General features: G+C 25.9%; 3 protein-coding genes across 3 annotated transcripts in view; 1 reads left to right on the top strand and 2 right to left on the bottom strand.

The window, feature by feature from the left end:
- The window catches only part of LOC105623127 (glucose-6-phosphate 1-dehydrogenase-like), a 12,430-nt gene extending 3,781 nt beyond the window's left edge, over positions 1 to 8,649 (bottom strand). The window contains 4 exon segments of the mRNA XM_012204524.1: positions 3,423 to 3,499; positions 3,501 to 3,598; positions 8,417 to 8,535; positions 8,598 to 8,649. Coding sequence (XP_012059914.1) covers positions 3,423 to 3,499; positions 3,501 to 3,598; positions 8,417 to 8,535; positions 8,598 to 8,649 — 346 coding nt within the window.
- Positions 8,650 to 9,132: 483 nt separating this feature from the next.
- Positions 9,133 to 10,243, top strand: LOC105623110 (coiled-coil-helix-coiled-coil-helix domain-containing protein 1). Its single transcript, XM_012204510.1, has 3 exons — positions 9,133 to 9,173; positions 9,401 to 9,531; positions 10,011 to 10,243. The coding sequence occupies exons 2-3, from the start codon at positions 9,405 to 9,407 to the stop codon at positions 10,241 to 10,243; spliced, it is 360 nt and encodes a 119-aa protein (XP_012059900.1). The 5' UTR covers positions 9,133 to 9,173; positions 9,401 to 9,404.
- A 202-nt stretch (positions 10,244 to 10,445) lies between these two features.
- Positions 10,446 to 12,088, bottom strand: LOC105623111. The gene is made up of 7 exons (XM_012204511.1): positions 11,989 to 12,088; positions 11,731 to 11,917; positions 11,533 to 11,661; positions 11,221 to 11,406; positions 10,854 to 11,121; positions 10,602 to 10,791; positions 10,446 to 10,528 (listed from the first exon to the last, which is right to left on the bottom strand). Exons 1-7 carry the CDS (start codon positions 12,086 to 12,088, stop codon positions 10,446 to 10,448), a joined length of 1,143 nt encoding a protein of 380 aa, XP_012059901.1.
- Between the last annotated feature and the right edge of the window lie 350 nt (positions 12,089 to 12,438).

A 12,438-nucleotide genomic window follows, 5' to 3' on the forward strand; every position in this document is an offset into this window, starting at 1 on the left:
AAGAACGAAAAGTAATAATAATATATATATAATAATATATATATATATATATATATATATATATATATATCCTGCTAATACTATGGTTCTGATAGTATAAATTCTTATAATTCTCTGTTTCCTATTCCCTACTATTCCCTAGTATTCCTTTGATTGTACAATTCCTAGAGGTTTCACAACTTTGATTGTGGAAAATAGTAACGATGAATATAATAGAATCATTGTTTTCTGCTAATTTTCAATATATAGTTTTGCGTTACTTGCACTCTAATTTATTTCAAAATTGTATTAAAAAATTCTTCAATTTTACCTGCAATTTTGAACAAAAATGTTTGAAAAATTCGGGAATTCTTAAAGAATTCCTTTAAAAGATTTCAATACCTTCTGTATTATTTTGTAATATTTATAATGCATTTATCAATATTGTAAATGCCCATCTAAATGAATTATCAAAAAGTTTCATTGTATATCACTTTTTTAATAATCAATATTTTTCTATTTTAGTCACATATAATTAATTTGTTAATTTGTTTTTATATATATGAATAAATGAGAATTATTGAAACCTTTTTTAAATTTATTTTTCTGAATTTACAATTTATAAATACACACGAAGTTTGAAAAGATTAATATAACGCAACACACTTGATGAATCCATTATTGAAATAAAAAAAGTTATATTTAAAATTTGCAAACGTATGATGCTTTTTACGTCTTTTTATTCATAAAATCAAATTTTATGCTAAAACAACATCACGTGTAATCATTTATTTGTAAGTATATATCTATCTCTATATTTGTAAGGCTATATCTATCTCTATATTTTCAAAAAAATAGAACATAATCCTTATTACATAATTAATAATCAATTATTTTAGAAATAATTTATTAATATTAACTCTCTAATATAAAAGACGACAGTACATGTAATTCTAATGCAATAAAAATAATTAAAAACTTCGGAGTAAAATTACTTCTTTAATATTATCTAACGTTAAAAATATTCACCAAGTTTGACATAATTGAAAGCTATCTTTGTTGTATTCTCATTTGAAATTTCTTGATCACAATAATATTTAATGATCACAATAATCACATATATAATATCAACGTCGTTAGAATTTGATAATCTATTTATAATATGTTTTATGAAAATTTTATATAATAACACATCTGTAAACAAAATAAATAATGGTGATCTTATAATCTCCCTGAAATTATACAGACATTTTGGAACAGGAAAATAACAGGGTTGAAAAAGTAATTATAAAAATAATTATAAGTTACTTTACAAGTTACTTATAAAATAACTATTCCAATCTTTAATCACATAGAAATATTCACGTCTAATATTAAAATGTAGAAAATCTTCATTTCTTGACGTGCAAGGAAACTATGATTTTTCTTTCATTAAAATACCAATAACACACTGAATTTTTTATAAATCAGATAAATTTTATATTTTTCACAATCATGATAAAATTTCCTATGTAACACACAGTAATACTACATATCCAATGTATATCCTATAAAAGCTTCAATAAGAGAGAAATCCTTGTCTTTATATTCTTGTGTTTACATTTTAAAATTTACTTTGAATACAGTCATTATGCTTTATATTCGTGACGTTAATGTAAAAAGAATCTTTTTATATTACATAATTAGTTATTTACATAATTAGTTATGAATTCTCTTGTGCAATTTGACATCGTTCAAAGGTAACCGCAAGATTTTACAGACACTAAAACAACTTATTTAAATATAGGAGTAAAAATTAATTTCCTAATTGATTTTTGAAAAAGATCATCATGTTTGTTACGTTATAACATCCATGCATAATTTTTTATTACTAAAATAATTATTTAAAAGTTAAATAAGACTTGATATGTAAAAAAGAAACGAAAGAAACTAAAAACACGAAAGAGAAACATGTAAATATAAAGTCCAAAAGTTTCAACTCAAGGATATGAAAAAAGTTTAAAATAAAACATTTTTATTTTTTAATACATTCATCTTTTACATCAACGTATTTTTTTTTAGAAAAATGAATTAATTTTTCTATATCATATTTAAAAAAATATTCTGAATTTTTGTCATTAAAATGATTCAACACTGCGGAGACTTTTATTATTTATATACTTCTTTATTGATAAATTTTTCTCCATACGAACTGAATTTTAATTTTAAAAATAAAAAATAAAAAAATAATCACTAGATAATAATTTTTATTTTCAAAATTGAAGTCCAATTTGCGCGGAAAAATATTTACTATTAATGAAAAGTTTAGTTAGTTTAGTTAGTTAGTCCTACAATTAAATTATTTTAAGAACAAAAAATATTTTTCATTGCTTTACAAAAATCAAATCATCGTTCTATAAAATGTTTTTTTAAAATACATAACAATATATAATTAATATTGAAAAATAGGAAAGGATTGTCTCAGTTTTATCATCTTTTATATCCTTGCAGACCGGAAATTTTGAAACTTATTATGTAAGTATGTCATGTGAAAATTAACGACTTTAAAAAATTAACAAAAAATTTATGTATTTTATTTTTCCTCTATTTAGCATGTTTGATGCACACAAAAGTTCAGAAATCACATACTTTATGTATTTTTCACACTTATAATCACACACAGTAACAGAATACATAATATAATATTATTTATGTCACTATTACTCATAATATGATAAAAAGAGACAACTATCATTTAATCAGTTATCATTTTTTAAATTATAAATTCATAAATATTTCAAATTGTTCAGCATATTTAGGAGAAAAATAATAAATTTTGCTGACAATAATTTATTATCAAATAAGAGATTCTAGATATATCATTGATCAAATATACGGTTAATATTAATAGTAATTAACCGCGTAGTAGATATTTATTAAAAAAATGATAGGGGGAAATAATAGTTCAAGAGTTTATTAATTTGAGATTTAATTATATATAATTAAATTATTTTTCAGTCTAAAGAGTATTCATTATATTCAATATAAATTTTGCTGACAATAATTTATTATCAAATAAGAGATTCTAGATATATCATTGATCAAATATACGGTTAGTATTAATAGTAATTAATCGCGTAGTTAGATATTTATTAAAAAAATGATAGGGGGAAATAATAGTTCAAGAGTTTATTAATTTGAGATTTAATTATATATAATTAAATTATTTTTCAGTCTAAAGAGTATTCATTATATTCAATATAAAGGCCAATAATTAAAATAAGTAAAAATATAAATGAGTAAAAAATAATAAATGAATTAAAATTTATTTTAAAGTCATCACTTTTTTGGATAGAAATACGATACGTAATAAACATAGTTTAGTTTGAATTTACACGATAAATAAGTAATGGCGATCTACGAAATCGCTGAAGTAGTCATATAAAAACTTTTTTTTAACTTACTCGATAAAGTATTCATGGTTTTCATCACAGAATTCATAATTTTACAAACAAGTCACACAGGAACAGACACGAAAAAAGTCACGTGATTGACTATGAGTGCCAGCAGATTTCTTGCCGATTTCTTTCGATAGTCTCGTCACTTCACCAGCGGAACCTCGACTGAGCGTCGGATTTGTCTTGCATGTGCGTACCACGTGCAATCAGGCAAACGTAAATGCTTACGAGGCAATTATGGAGTGCCCTCGAAGATAGATAAATCGATCATCCAATCATTTTCCATAAAATTCAATTCTTTCATTATTTCAAGAATATTTAATTCAATAGAGCGCAGGTAGAAAAAAATTATATGGATTTAGCTATAATAACAACAAATTTTATCTAATCTAAATGACATAGCAAACATAAACATGATTTTAAATGTGAATCTGTAAGTTCAAGATAACTTGATCATTGATATAGTAAGGATTTTTATCTGAGTAGATATTTTTATATAATATCTAAATGATTACAAACGTCATTTTGAAATTATTACAAAATTTGCCTATTACAAACAACACATTTTTTTTACTTCTACTTTAATTTTTCAGCATATTCCTCGGCAATCTATTGAATATAAAGATAAGTTTTTACTAAGTTTTGATAATCGTGGATCATTACGCTAAGTATCATAAACAAGTAATAAAGTTTTCTTTATCAGCGAATCTGATTACATAATCGTACATTCTCTTGTGTGAGAATGTTGCTGTTATTTAAATATTTTGTTTACAATTAAAAGTCGCGTGTAGATTCTATTTACACAAATGCAATGCATGTGTAATATATACTGGAGAATATGGCACATTGCATAATGATTTTGATGACTCAGTTCCATTCTTATACATCATAATGTATGCAATACAAGTTGCTAAACTTAGCTAAATCTCTTGCAATTACATATACATACAGTAAAACACTATTTCCATAATAGAGAAATTCTGTCAACAGAGAAAGCGACCAATGTAACTGAAATCAACGAAGCGTTTATCTGAGAACTAATCCGATCTCGAGCATCATCGGGATATTGTATTTTATTATAAGACCTGTTCTTTTTAGCTTTTTGTATGGTTCATTTTTTTTCTCTTTTTTTCTTTAACAGAGAAGATGAATCGTGTAAGAAGTTCAGATAAAAATAATAGACCTACTAGTTACATATATTGTACATTATTATTGTGTTTTTACTATAGTTATTATTATATACATATTATAATTTATGTGGAAATATGACGTTCAAGATGACGCACAATGATGCAAAAAGTAAAATCTTTGAACTAGAATCTAATTCTAAAGAGTAAACTCACACTCTTAAAAATTGACGATTGAGCCACTCTTCTTTCAACAATGATTCAATTGTCACTCTTTAGAATTAAATTCCGCTCCAAAGATTTTAGAGAATTATAGAAACAGAATAATGCAAAAAGTAAGACTCATTCTCTTAAAAATTATGAAAAAGATATATTAAAGATATGTATTGTTTCACAAAAGAACTTAGAAGAAATAAGAAAATATTCACAAGATGTTAAAATAATAGTGATAATTTATTTATTATTATCAAATTATAAAATTTAGAGAAACATTATTCGTTTGTTATTATGCACGTATAAAAATAGTAGATACTACGCACAAATCATGCATGCAAAAATATTCGTATTGTGTTATAAATCTCATGATAACGATGATTGGTAAATCAATGAACTACTAGGCAATAAAAAGTCGATGAGTACGCAGTTTTTAAATATAGCGATGTAATATATTTCCGTACTTCTATTTCCTGAACGACTTCCAATTGATAGCAATCGGTTTCATTACATGCGAATTATCTACTTGATTTTTCATCAATTAGAAGTTCAAGATCTCTACAATGCGCAATGATTTGATCAATGTTTACGATACTTAACTATTGAATTTGAAAATGATTCATGCAAGATTATTTTAAATCCGATTGTTTTATTTCATTACTTCTAATACTTATGTTACCTGTTTTTGTTAAGTTAATAATTTTGTTATCCAGTTTATTCGGTGGGAAGAAATGCATTTCTGCCGACTAATAAAACAAAATTGTCTCAATCAAGCCATCTTTTCGCAACAGCAGTGAATCGTTTATTATCATTTAATATCATTTTATCGATGATAATGAAATTTATCAATCATCAAGAAGGTACATTTCTATCTTTAAACACATAATTGATAAAATAAAAAATTGCCACTATGATTCTTTAATCTTTTCCGATATAAATGTTTTCTGAAGATTAAGATTATCGGAATTTAATATTACACTTTAGATTACAATAATGTTCTGTTGAAACTTTAACATTATGTGCGAAGGTTAGAAGTACGTTATCGGATCGTGAGAGAATTTTGAAAGTTAAATTCCTTGTTAACTTACTTGAGATGCACATAAAATATAGCGATCGTGACATAGTAAGACTAAAGAATGACTTTAAATTTAGCAAGATGCCTATTTCCTTTTATCCGTAATACAATTTGGATTTCATTGATCTATTCATTCCTTATCTATCGCTGTATTCCAAGAATGTAAGAAGAAATTCAGTAATAATAGGAATAACAATATTTACAAAACAATCACTTTGTAAGATAATCGATAAAAAAATTTATAATCGTTTTATTATGTTTATGAAAAAATTTATTTAAAATTTTATGCTTATTTATTACTTTAAAAATTAATTAAAATAATATTATGAATTTCTAATAATCGCATTTCTAATAATCCGACTCACTGATTTTAATAATACGTTCTTATATCTAATAATACAAAAGAAAACGTAAAATCATCATAATTATAAAGTTTATAAATGATGAAGAATGTAGAATACATAATTGCATTTATGCAATATATTTCTTTACATATGCACGGGCAAATGACGCGGACCTACTTTTCAAGGCAGGAATGAATTAAATTAACTCACGGCTGCGAAACACTGTAAATAAATTATGTCAAAATTTAGAGTAGCCAAGCTGTTCTCTGCTTTCGAGATGCTAGTTTCAGTATATAAGAAATTTAGGTCATTCTTTTACTATATTCTCTATTTTTCAATATCACTTTTAAAGTCTCAAAATATGATAGTTCTCTTTTAATTAAGATAATAATTTTTTCAAAAATATCTAAAAAATTGTGTTAACCGACAAAGCAATAATAATAGTATATCATAAATAATAATCTTCTTGAGTGATATTTATTGAGATATCTATTTATTGAGATTCCTGTAAATAATTTGCTTTGTTAAAGATATGTATTTATAATCATATATAAATATTTTAATTATTATTATATATTATATATATATATATATATATATAGATACATGTATATACTAATTTATATTTATATCTATATAGCACAGAAACTTGCAGTATCATTGCAGAAACATTGTAACATAATTGCAGATTGTGCTGTAACATTGTAGATGTCAGGAATTGTAATATATATTACATTTTACAAATCTTGCAGCATTCTTTACATTAAAAATATTTCAGCTTTTGAGTAATGAACTGCTGTTATATAGAAACATACGTCAATTACGTTATGATTGTTAATTATTTTCATTAATTTAGACATTATAATTATGTTTATTGAAATATTTGTCGCCGCCGCACAAGATTTTTCAAACTTTATAATCAATTTTCATAATTTTTTGGAATATTATTTGGAATATTATTTAAAAAATTCTTTGAATATTACAAAGAAAATGAAATAGAATTGCGTGGAATTTCTTATTATTTTCATTTTGTCAGTTAAAAATATGTGTACTTGCAAAATAGGCGTACTTGCATAAAGTATAAAATATATATTTGCAAAAAAGTGTAATATATAAATCCTAAACTTTAAAAAATATATATATGTATATATACCTGCATATAAAATATTTGTAATTAAATAACAAAATATAATTATATAAAATTATATATAATGTAAAACATATATTGATTAATTCTTTTTCTGCATTTTATATTTATATCACAAATTGTATTTCAAACTATATTCAATAATAATAAAAGAACTATTTTTAATAATAATAAAGTTACAAATACATTGCGCTGCAACATTGTTACGACATTACAGCGTAATTTTGTTGAAGACGGATATTTTTATGATACTATGACATTGCAACAATGTTGCAAATATATTGCGAAATCTATTTGCAATATTATTACAACATTGCATTGAGAGATATATATATATATATAATCATTTTGCAATCTTTCTCTATGGGTACATACATCCATATATATTTTATTATATATTTTATTATATATTTTATTATATTCATATAAATTTTGTATGCGTACGTATATAAAAATAAAATTAAAACATATAAATAAACATAAATTAATTATATAATATTTATTATGTATAACAATCATTTAAAATTCAAATTTCTTTAAATTTCAAAAATAAATATATATATTATTTCAAAATATGTATTTTAAATGAACAGAAAATATTTTACGTCGATTATCTCAAGATATAATAAATACGTTGAAAGTACGTAAAATCACGCTATGTCATGCAACCTTCAAAAAGATCCAGAGACCTGAATTAAAAAATCTGAAATTTCATCTACGGATTAAATCGCGTAAAAATTTATCAAAATTATACGACATATATTATGTATTTTAAGACAGACGATATTCGTCATTCAGTCATTATCGCGTGCGTAGAATTTATTACGACGCAGCAATCGCTCGCGATCGCATGACGAAAAAAAATTACATCGTATGATGCATTATCGACGAGTTTTCTCATAACGACGTCGCCACGTCGGGCGCGTTTAATCTCGAAAACACGGTCTGTCCCTCTCTTGTCCTCTTCTGCAATTTAATTTTATCAGTGAGCCTTTTTGCGCCGTTCTTGAGAGCGCAATTATATCTTTGCGAAATATCTTAAGATGCACCGCGCGCACAAAAAACATCCGTCATTTTCGGTTTAATAAACTCACTTCTCTGATGCTCTGCCATTCTTGATCCTTGAACTTTGACGCTACCCTGCTCGATTCCCCTTCACCGGTTTCCTTTCGGCACAGCCGAATATACGAATCCGTTCCACAATACGTGTGGCCTTGCCGCCAAAACGACACAGTCACGCGCAACTTTGAAGCAGTTTGAGGTTAAGCATTATACGATAAGCATCATACGTTTTCTTGTTCCTCTCCAGAGTCCCATAATCTCCCATTGCCCCTCCACAAACTAGTCTCGCAATTTTTCACCTTCAGCGTGATATAAACGGCGCGCGATTATTAAACAATTTTAATCGCTTTTAGAAACGAGAGAGGAAAAGAGACAGAGAAACATGAATATTTTCCCTTTTAAATATATAGAATCTATTTTTTACGCAATTTTCATGCATTTTACTCATACGAAGCACGTGTCTAAAAAGAAAAAAAGAAAGACGAGAAGTGCAGAATTGCATTCTAAAAAGAGTTAATATTTGTTTTACTAATTGATTTTTTATTTATTTTGATCTTAAGAAATTGGACTTCGTATTTAAATATTCTGATATAGCAATAATTTCATGCAGCATGTTCTACGACACTTTACCGTTTTAAATTGCGAATGCAAAAAGAAAACACGATCGAGAGAACACAATTGAAAGCAAACGCTATCGCCATCTGGTTGCTTAAGGCTACATTTTCTGAAAGTCGAACGTGATTGTTGTTGCGACTAACTCCAGCGGACGTTTTTACAAAAAAAATTAATGTACGTCTAGCAAAAGTTGTTAATGATTATTAAAATTGTATTTTGACATTAACTGTGTTTATATGTCGATATTAAAAAAAAATCATGCGTTTAATCACTAACATAGATCTATTGAAAAACTTAACCTCACTTTCTTAAAGAAATTTATATAATTCTATATTATTTTACTATATATTAATGTAATATTCGTTTTTGTAGTATATCATATGATAAATATTATATTACAGAGAGATGAGATTAACATCGATATTATTTCGTAATGCGAGACAGCCACAGAATGAAAAGAAAGTGCCTTTTAAGGAGATTTTGCCATTAAAATTGAAGAGTTCTGTGAGTGGAAAAAATCAGAGAATAACAGGTATATTTAACTTTCTGAAACTGATGGAGTTTATTGGCTCCATTCAATTATATTCTTTTGGAGTAGAGAGTGAATCTCTATTTCATTTATTTATAAATCTCTGTCAAGAATATAAAACAATTTAATTTTTTATTCCATCTATAACTGTGAATTATTCTTATTAAAATATATTTAGATCTATCTTCATAGTTATCTAAAAATAAAAAATTACCAAGAAATTCATCAGTGAACTTTATTCACAAATTGCTTGATAACCTGTAGTTTTTAAGTAATTGTATTGTGAAAGCAAACCTTAATTCATTCATTCTTTTTAATATTGATTTTGATTCCTTGAAATTAATTTTATAGACTGTAAATTCATTCTGCACAGAACACATCAATATTTATTACAATTGTCAATAATTAATGTTCAAGAAAATTATATTTCTTATATATATAATTTTATAAAATTAATAATTTGAATATATTTCTATTTCTAGAAAAGGGATGTTTATTAGAAATGTCCCTTCTTTTGACGTGTCTCGAAGAAAATGAGTTTGAAGATAAAAAATGTATCCCACAATTAAAAGCATTAAATCAATGCTACCAAGTTTACACAAGTAGTATGGAACGTATGCATTCTTTAAAGGATCAAATTGTGCCTGTACCTAACAGTAAGAACTTGACTCATAATCAGATTACATATCTTCTACGAAGATATCCTACAGTATAGTTTTTCTTTCTGTAATACTACTTCAATGCATTAACATATAATACATTGTAAAACAATTTAGATTATCATACTTAATACTTAAATATATAAAAACTGTTTCTGTAAATATTTATGAAGCTCTATAGATATCTTTATTTCCATTTGTACAATTATCTTATTAAAATATGTACATATACATGATGATTTTTTAAATTTAAAATAATTATTTTCCATTTTTAACATCAGTGATATCCTGTTTATCAAAAATTGTATGTGAACGTTTCAACGCAAGTCGTTTCGAGTAACCTAAATTTGATACAATTTATTATGCAAAAATTTGATCCATGCATCCATTTAAAATTGTACATAAAATACATACGAATTGGTTGGTCAATGTTGGAAATAATTGGAGTTTTCTGAATGATATTCAACTGCTGCTCGATTCTTTGTAAAGCCTTATAATTCTCTAATTGTCCATCTTTATAATAGTAATATGTACAGAATAATGTTATAGCACAAAGTATTAAGGCAATTTTTCTGCACAACCATGTTGTACTTAGCAGGTGCGCCTATAAGAGAAAATGGAATAGTATTATGAGAAACAATTTTTTTAACTTTATTATAATATTACCTTATCATCTGGAGATTGAAGAATAATCTTATCATAATATTGAACAAGTATTCTTTCAATCACTATATTCAAACTTAGGATACTAAAGAGCGCAACTCTTGCATCAACCGTTCTTCTAGAAGAACTGAATAACGCGCAGAGAATGCAGCTGACAGTATAAAATATAATAGATTGAAACCAAGACACTTCTCCGATAATCCAGCTTTGGAAAGTACGTATATATGAGAAGATCTCGTAAAGTAGTTCCTTCTGATCTTTAGCTGATTCTCTAAAATTTAATCAAGAGTTTCAAATCGACAGTTTATATAGTAATTTACATTTGACTTGAAATTTTTAAACGTTACAAAAATCGTTTTTACAAACTCACTTGAAATCCGACACCATATTGCTGACTGTATCAGACGAAGTCTTTAATACAGTTCCCAGTTCCTTGCCATGATCTAAAAGCTCGTTTTGAATACGCAAACCTTCCTTTTGACTATTTAAAATTACACCTTGCATTTCCGATGCTTCTAACAATTGATCCTTCATGCGGGAAGATATTTGAAACAATCTAAATATAGAAATGATACACAATCTAAATATAGAATGATTAAATGTAATTCAAATGTAGAAATGTGTGAGTTTTTTTATATTTTACATATGCAAAAATATTAGAGTATTATAGATATGCACTTACAGCTTTATAGTATTTTCAACTTCAGTTTGCCAAGCTTCATGATTCAAAAAGAAACAAATATGAGTTGCGTGAGTGTAGAATTCATTATAAACACTAAAGGCTCGATCTGTCATGTCGCCAATGCATTTCCTGTGAAGCAAATCATGGTTATTACAAAATTAGGCATAAAATATAACTAACAAAAAATACTCGTTTTACCGACGCTCATCTTCTGTTTCACTGAAATGGCAACTGTAAGTTGCATGACCAGAATCCTCTAAGAAGCAATTTGCTAGTTGAAGGGCAAGAAGTGAATGTTCGTAATCATTCAATTTATCGCAATTGCTCTCCAATGTTTGGAGCGCAGTATGCCAACATTTTCCATGTTGTGGCAATGATGATTTTGCTGAAAATGATAAGTTTTTTATGTATTTTCTGTTAACTGTTACTCTCATCAATTTCTTTTCAATTTCCTACCTTTTATCAAGGAATACTCTTTTTCTCCCAAATCTCTTAAGACTGTATTGCCATTGTTAGCTGATGTTTCATGGATAATAAATAACAAAAGCCAAATCATCTTGGAGTTAAATGTACAGCCCTCTCAGATCTTACAAACTTTCAGGAAATGTATATTAATGTAGTTCTCCATTATTCTGTTAGATGACACATTTGGAGTAAACAATTTTATTTACTATTAAAATACAGAAATACATAGAATATGTTTTATATCTATAATTCATAAATATGTGAGGGCTCAACGAGCAAATGAAAAATGACAATTAACATGTGTGTTAATCAAAGAAAATAGATAGATAAAATTAATAGCAAAAATATCCGCAAGTTTGAACTTAACAAATTCACAGATTCGACTTCCAAACATTTACAAACATTTATATATATATATATATATATATATATATATATATA

Source organism: Atta cephalotes, assembly GCF_000143395.1.
Source record: "Atta cephalotes unplaced genomic scaffold scaffold00053, whole genome shotgun sequence".
Lineage (NCBI taxonomy): Eukaryota > Metazoa > Arthropoda > Insecta > Hymenoptera > Formicidae > Atta > Atta cephalotes.

Coding starts and splice junctions, on each gene's coding strand:
- LOC105623110 (XM_012204510.1), top strand. CDS start 9,405: ATGAGATTAACATCGATATTATTTCGTAATGCGAGACAGCCACAGAAT. Junction 9,532..10,010: donor AAAAAATCAGAGAATAACAG/GTATATTTAACT, acceptor TTCTATTTCTAG/AAAAGGGATGTTTATTAGAA.
- LOC105623111 (XM_012204511.1), bottom strand. CDS start 12,088: ATGATTTGGCTTTTGTTATTTATTATCCATGAAACATCAGCTAACAAT. Junction 11,407..11,532: donor GTTGAAAATACTATAAAGCT/GTAAGTGCATAT, acceptor TTCTATATTTAG/ATTGTTTCAAATATCTTCCC. Junction 10,792..10,853: donor TTCAATCTCCAGATGATAAG/GTAATATTATAA, acceptor TTTCTCTTATAG/GCGCACCTGCTAAGTACAAC.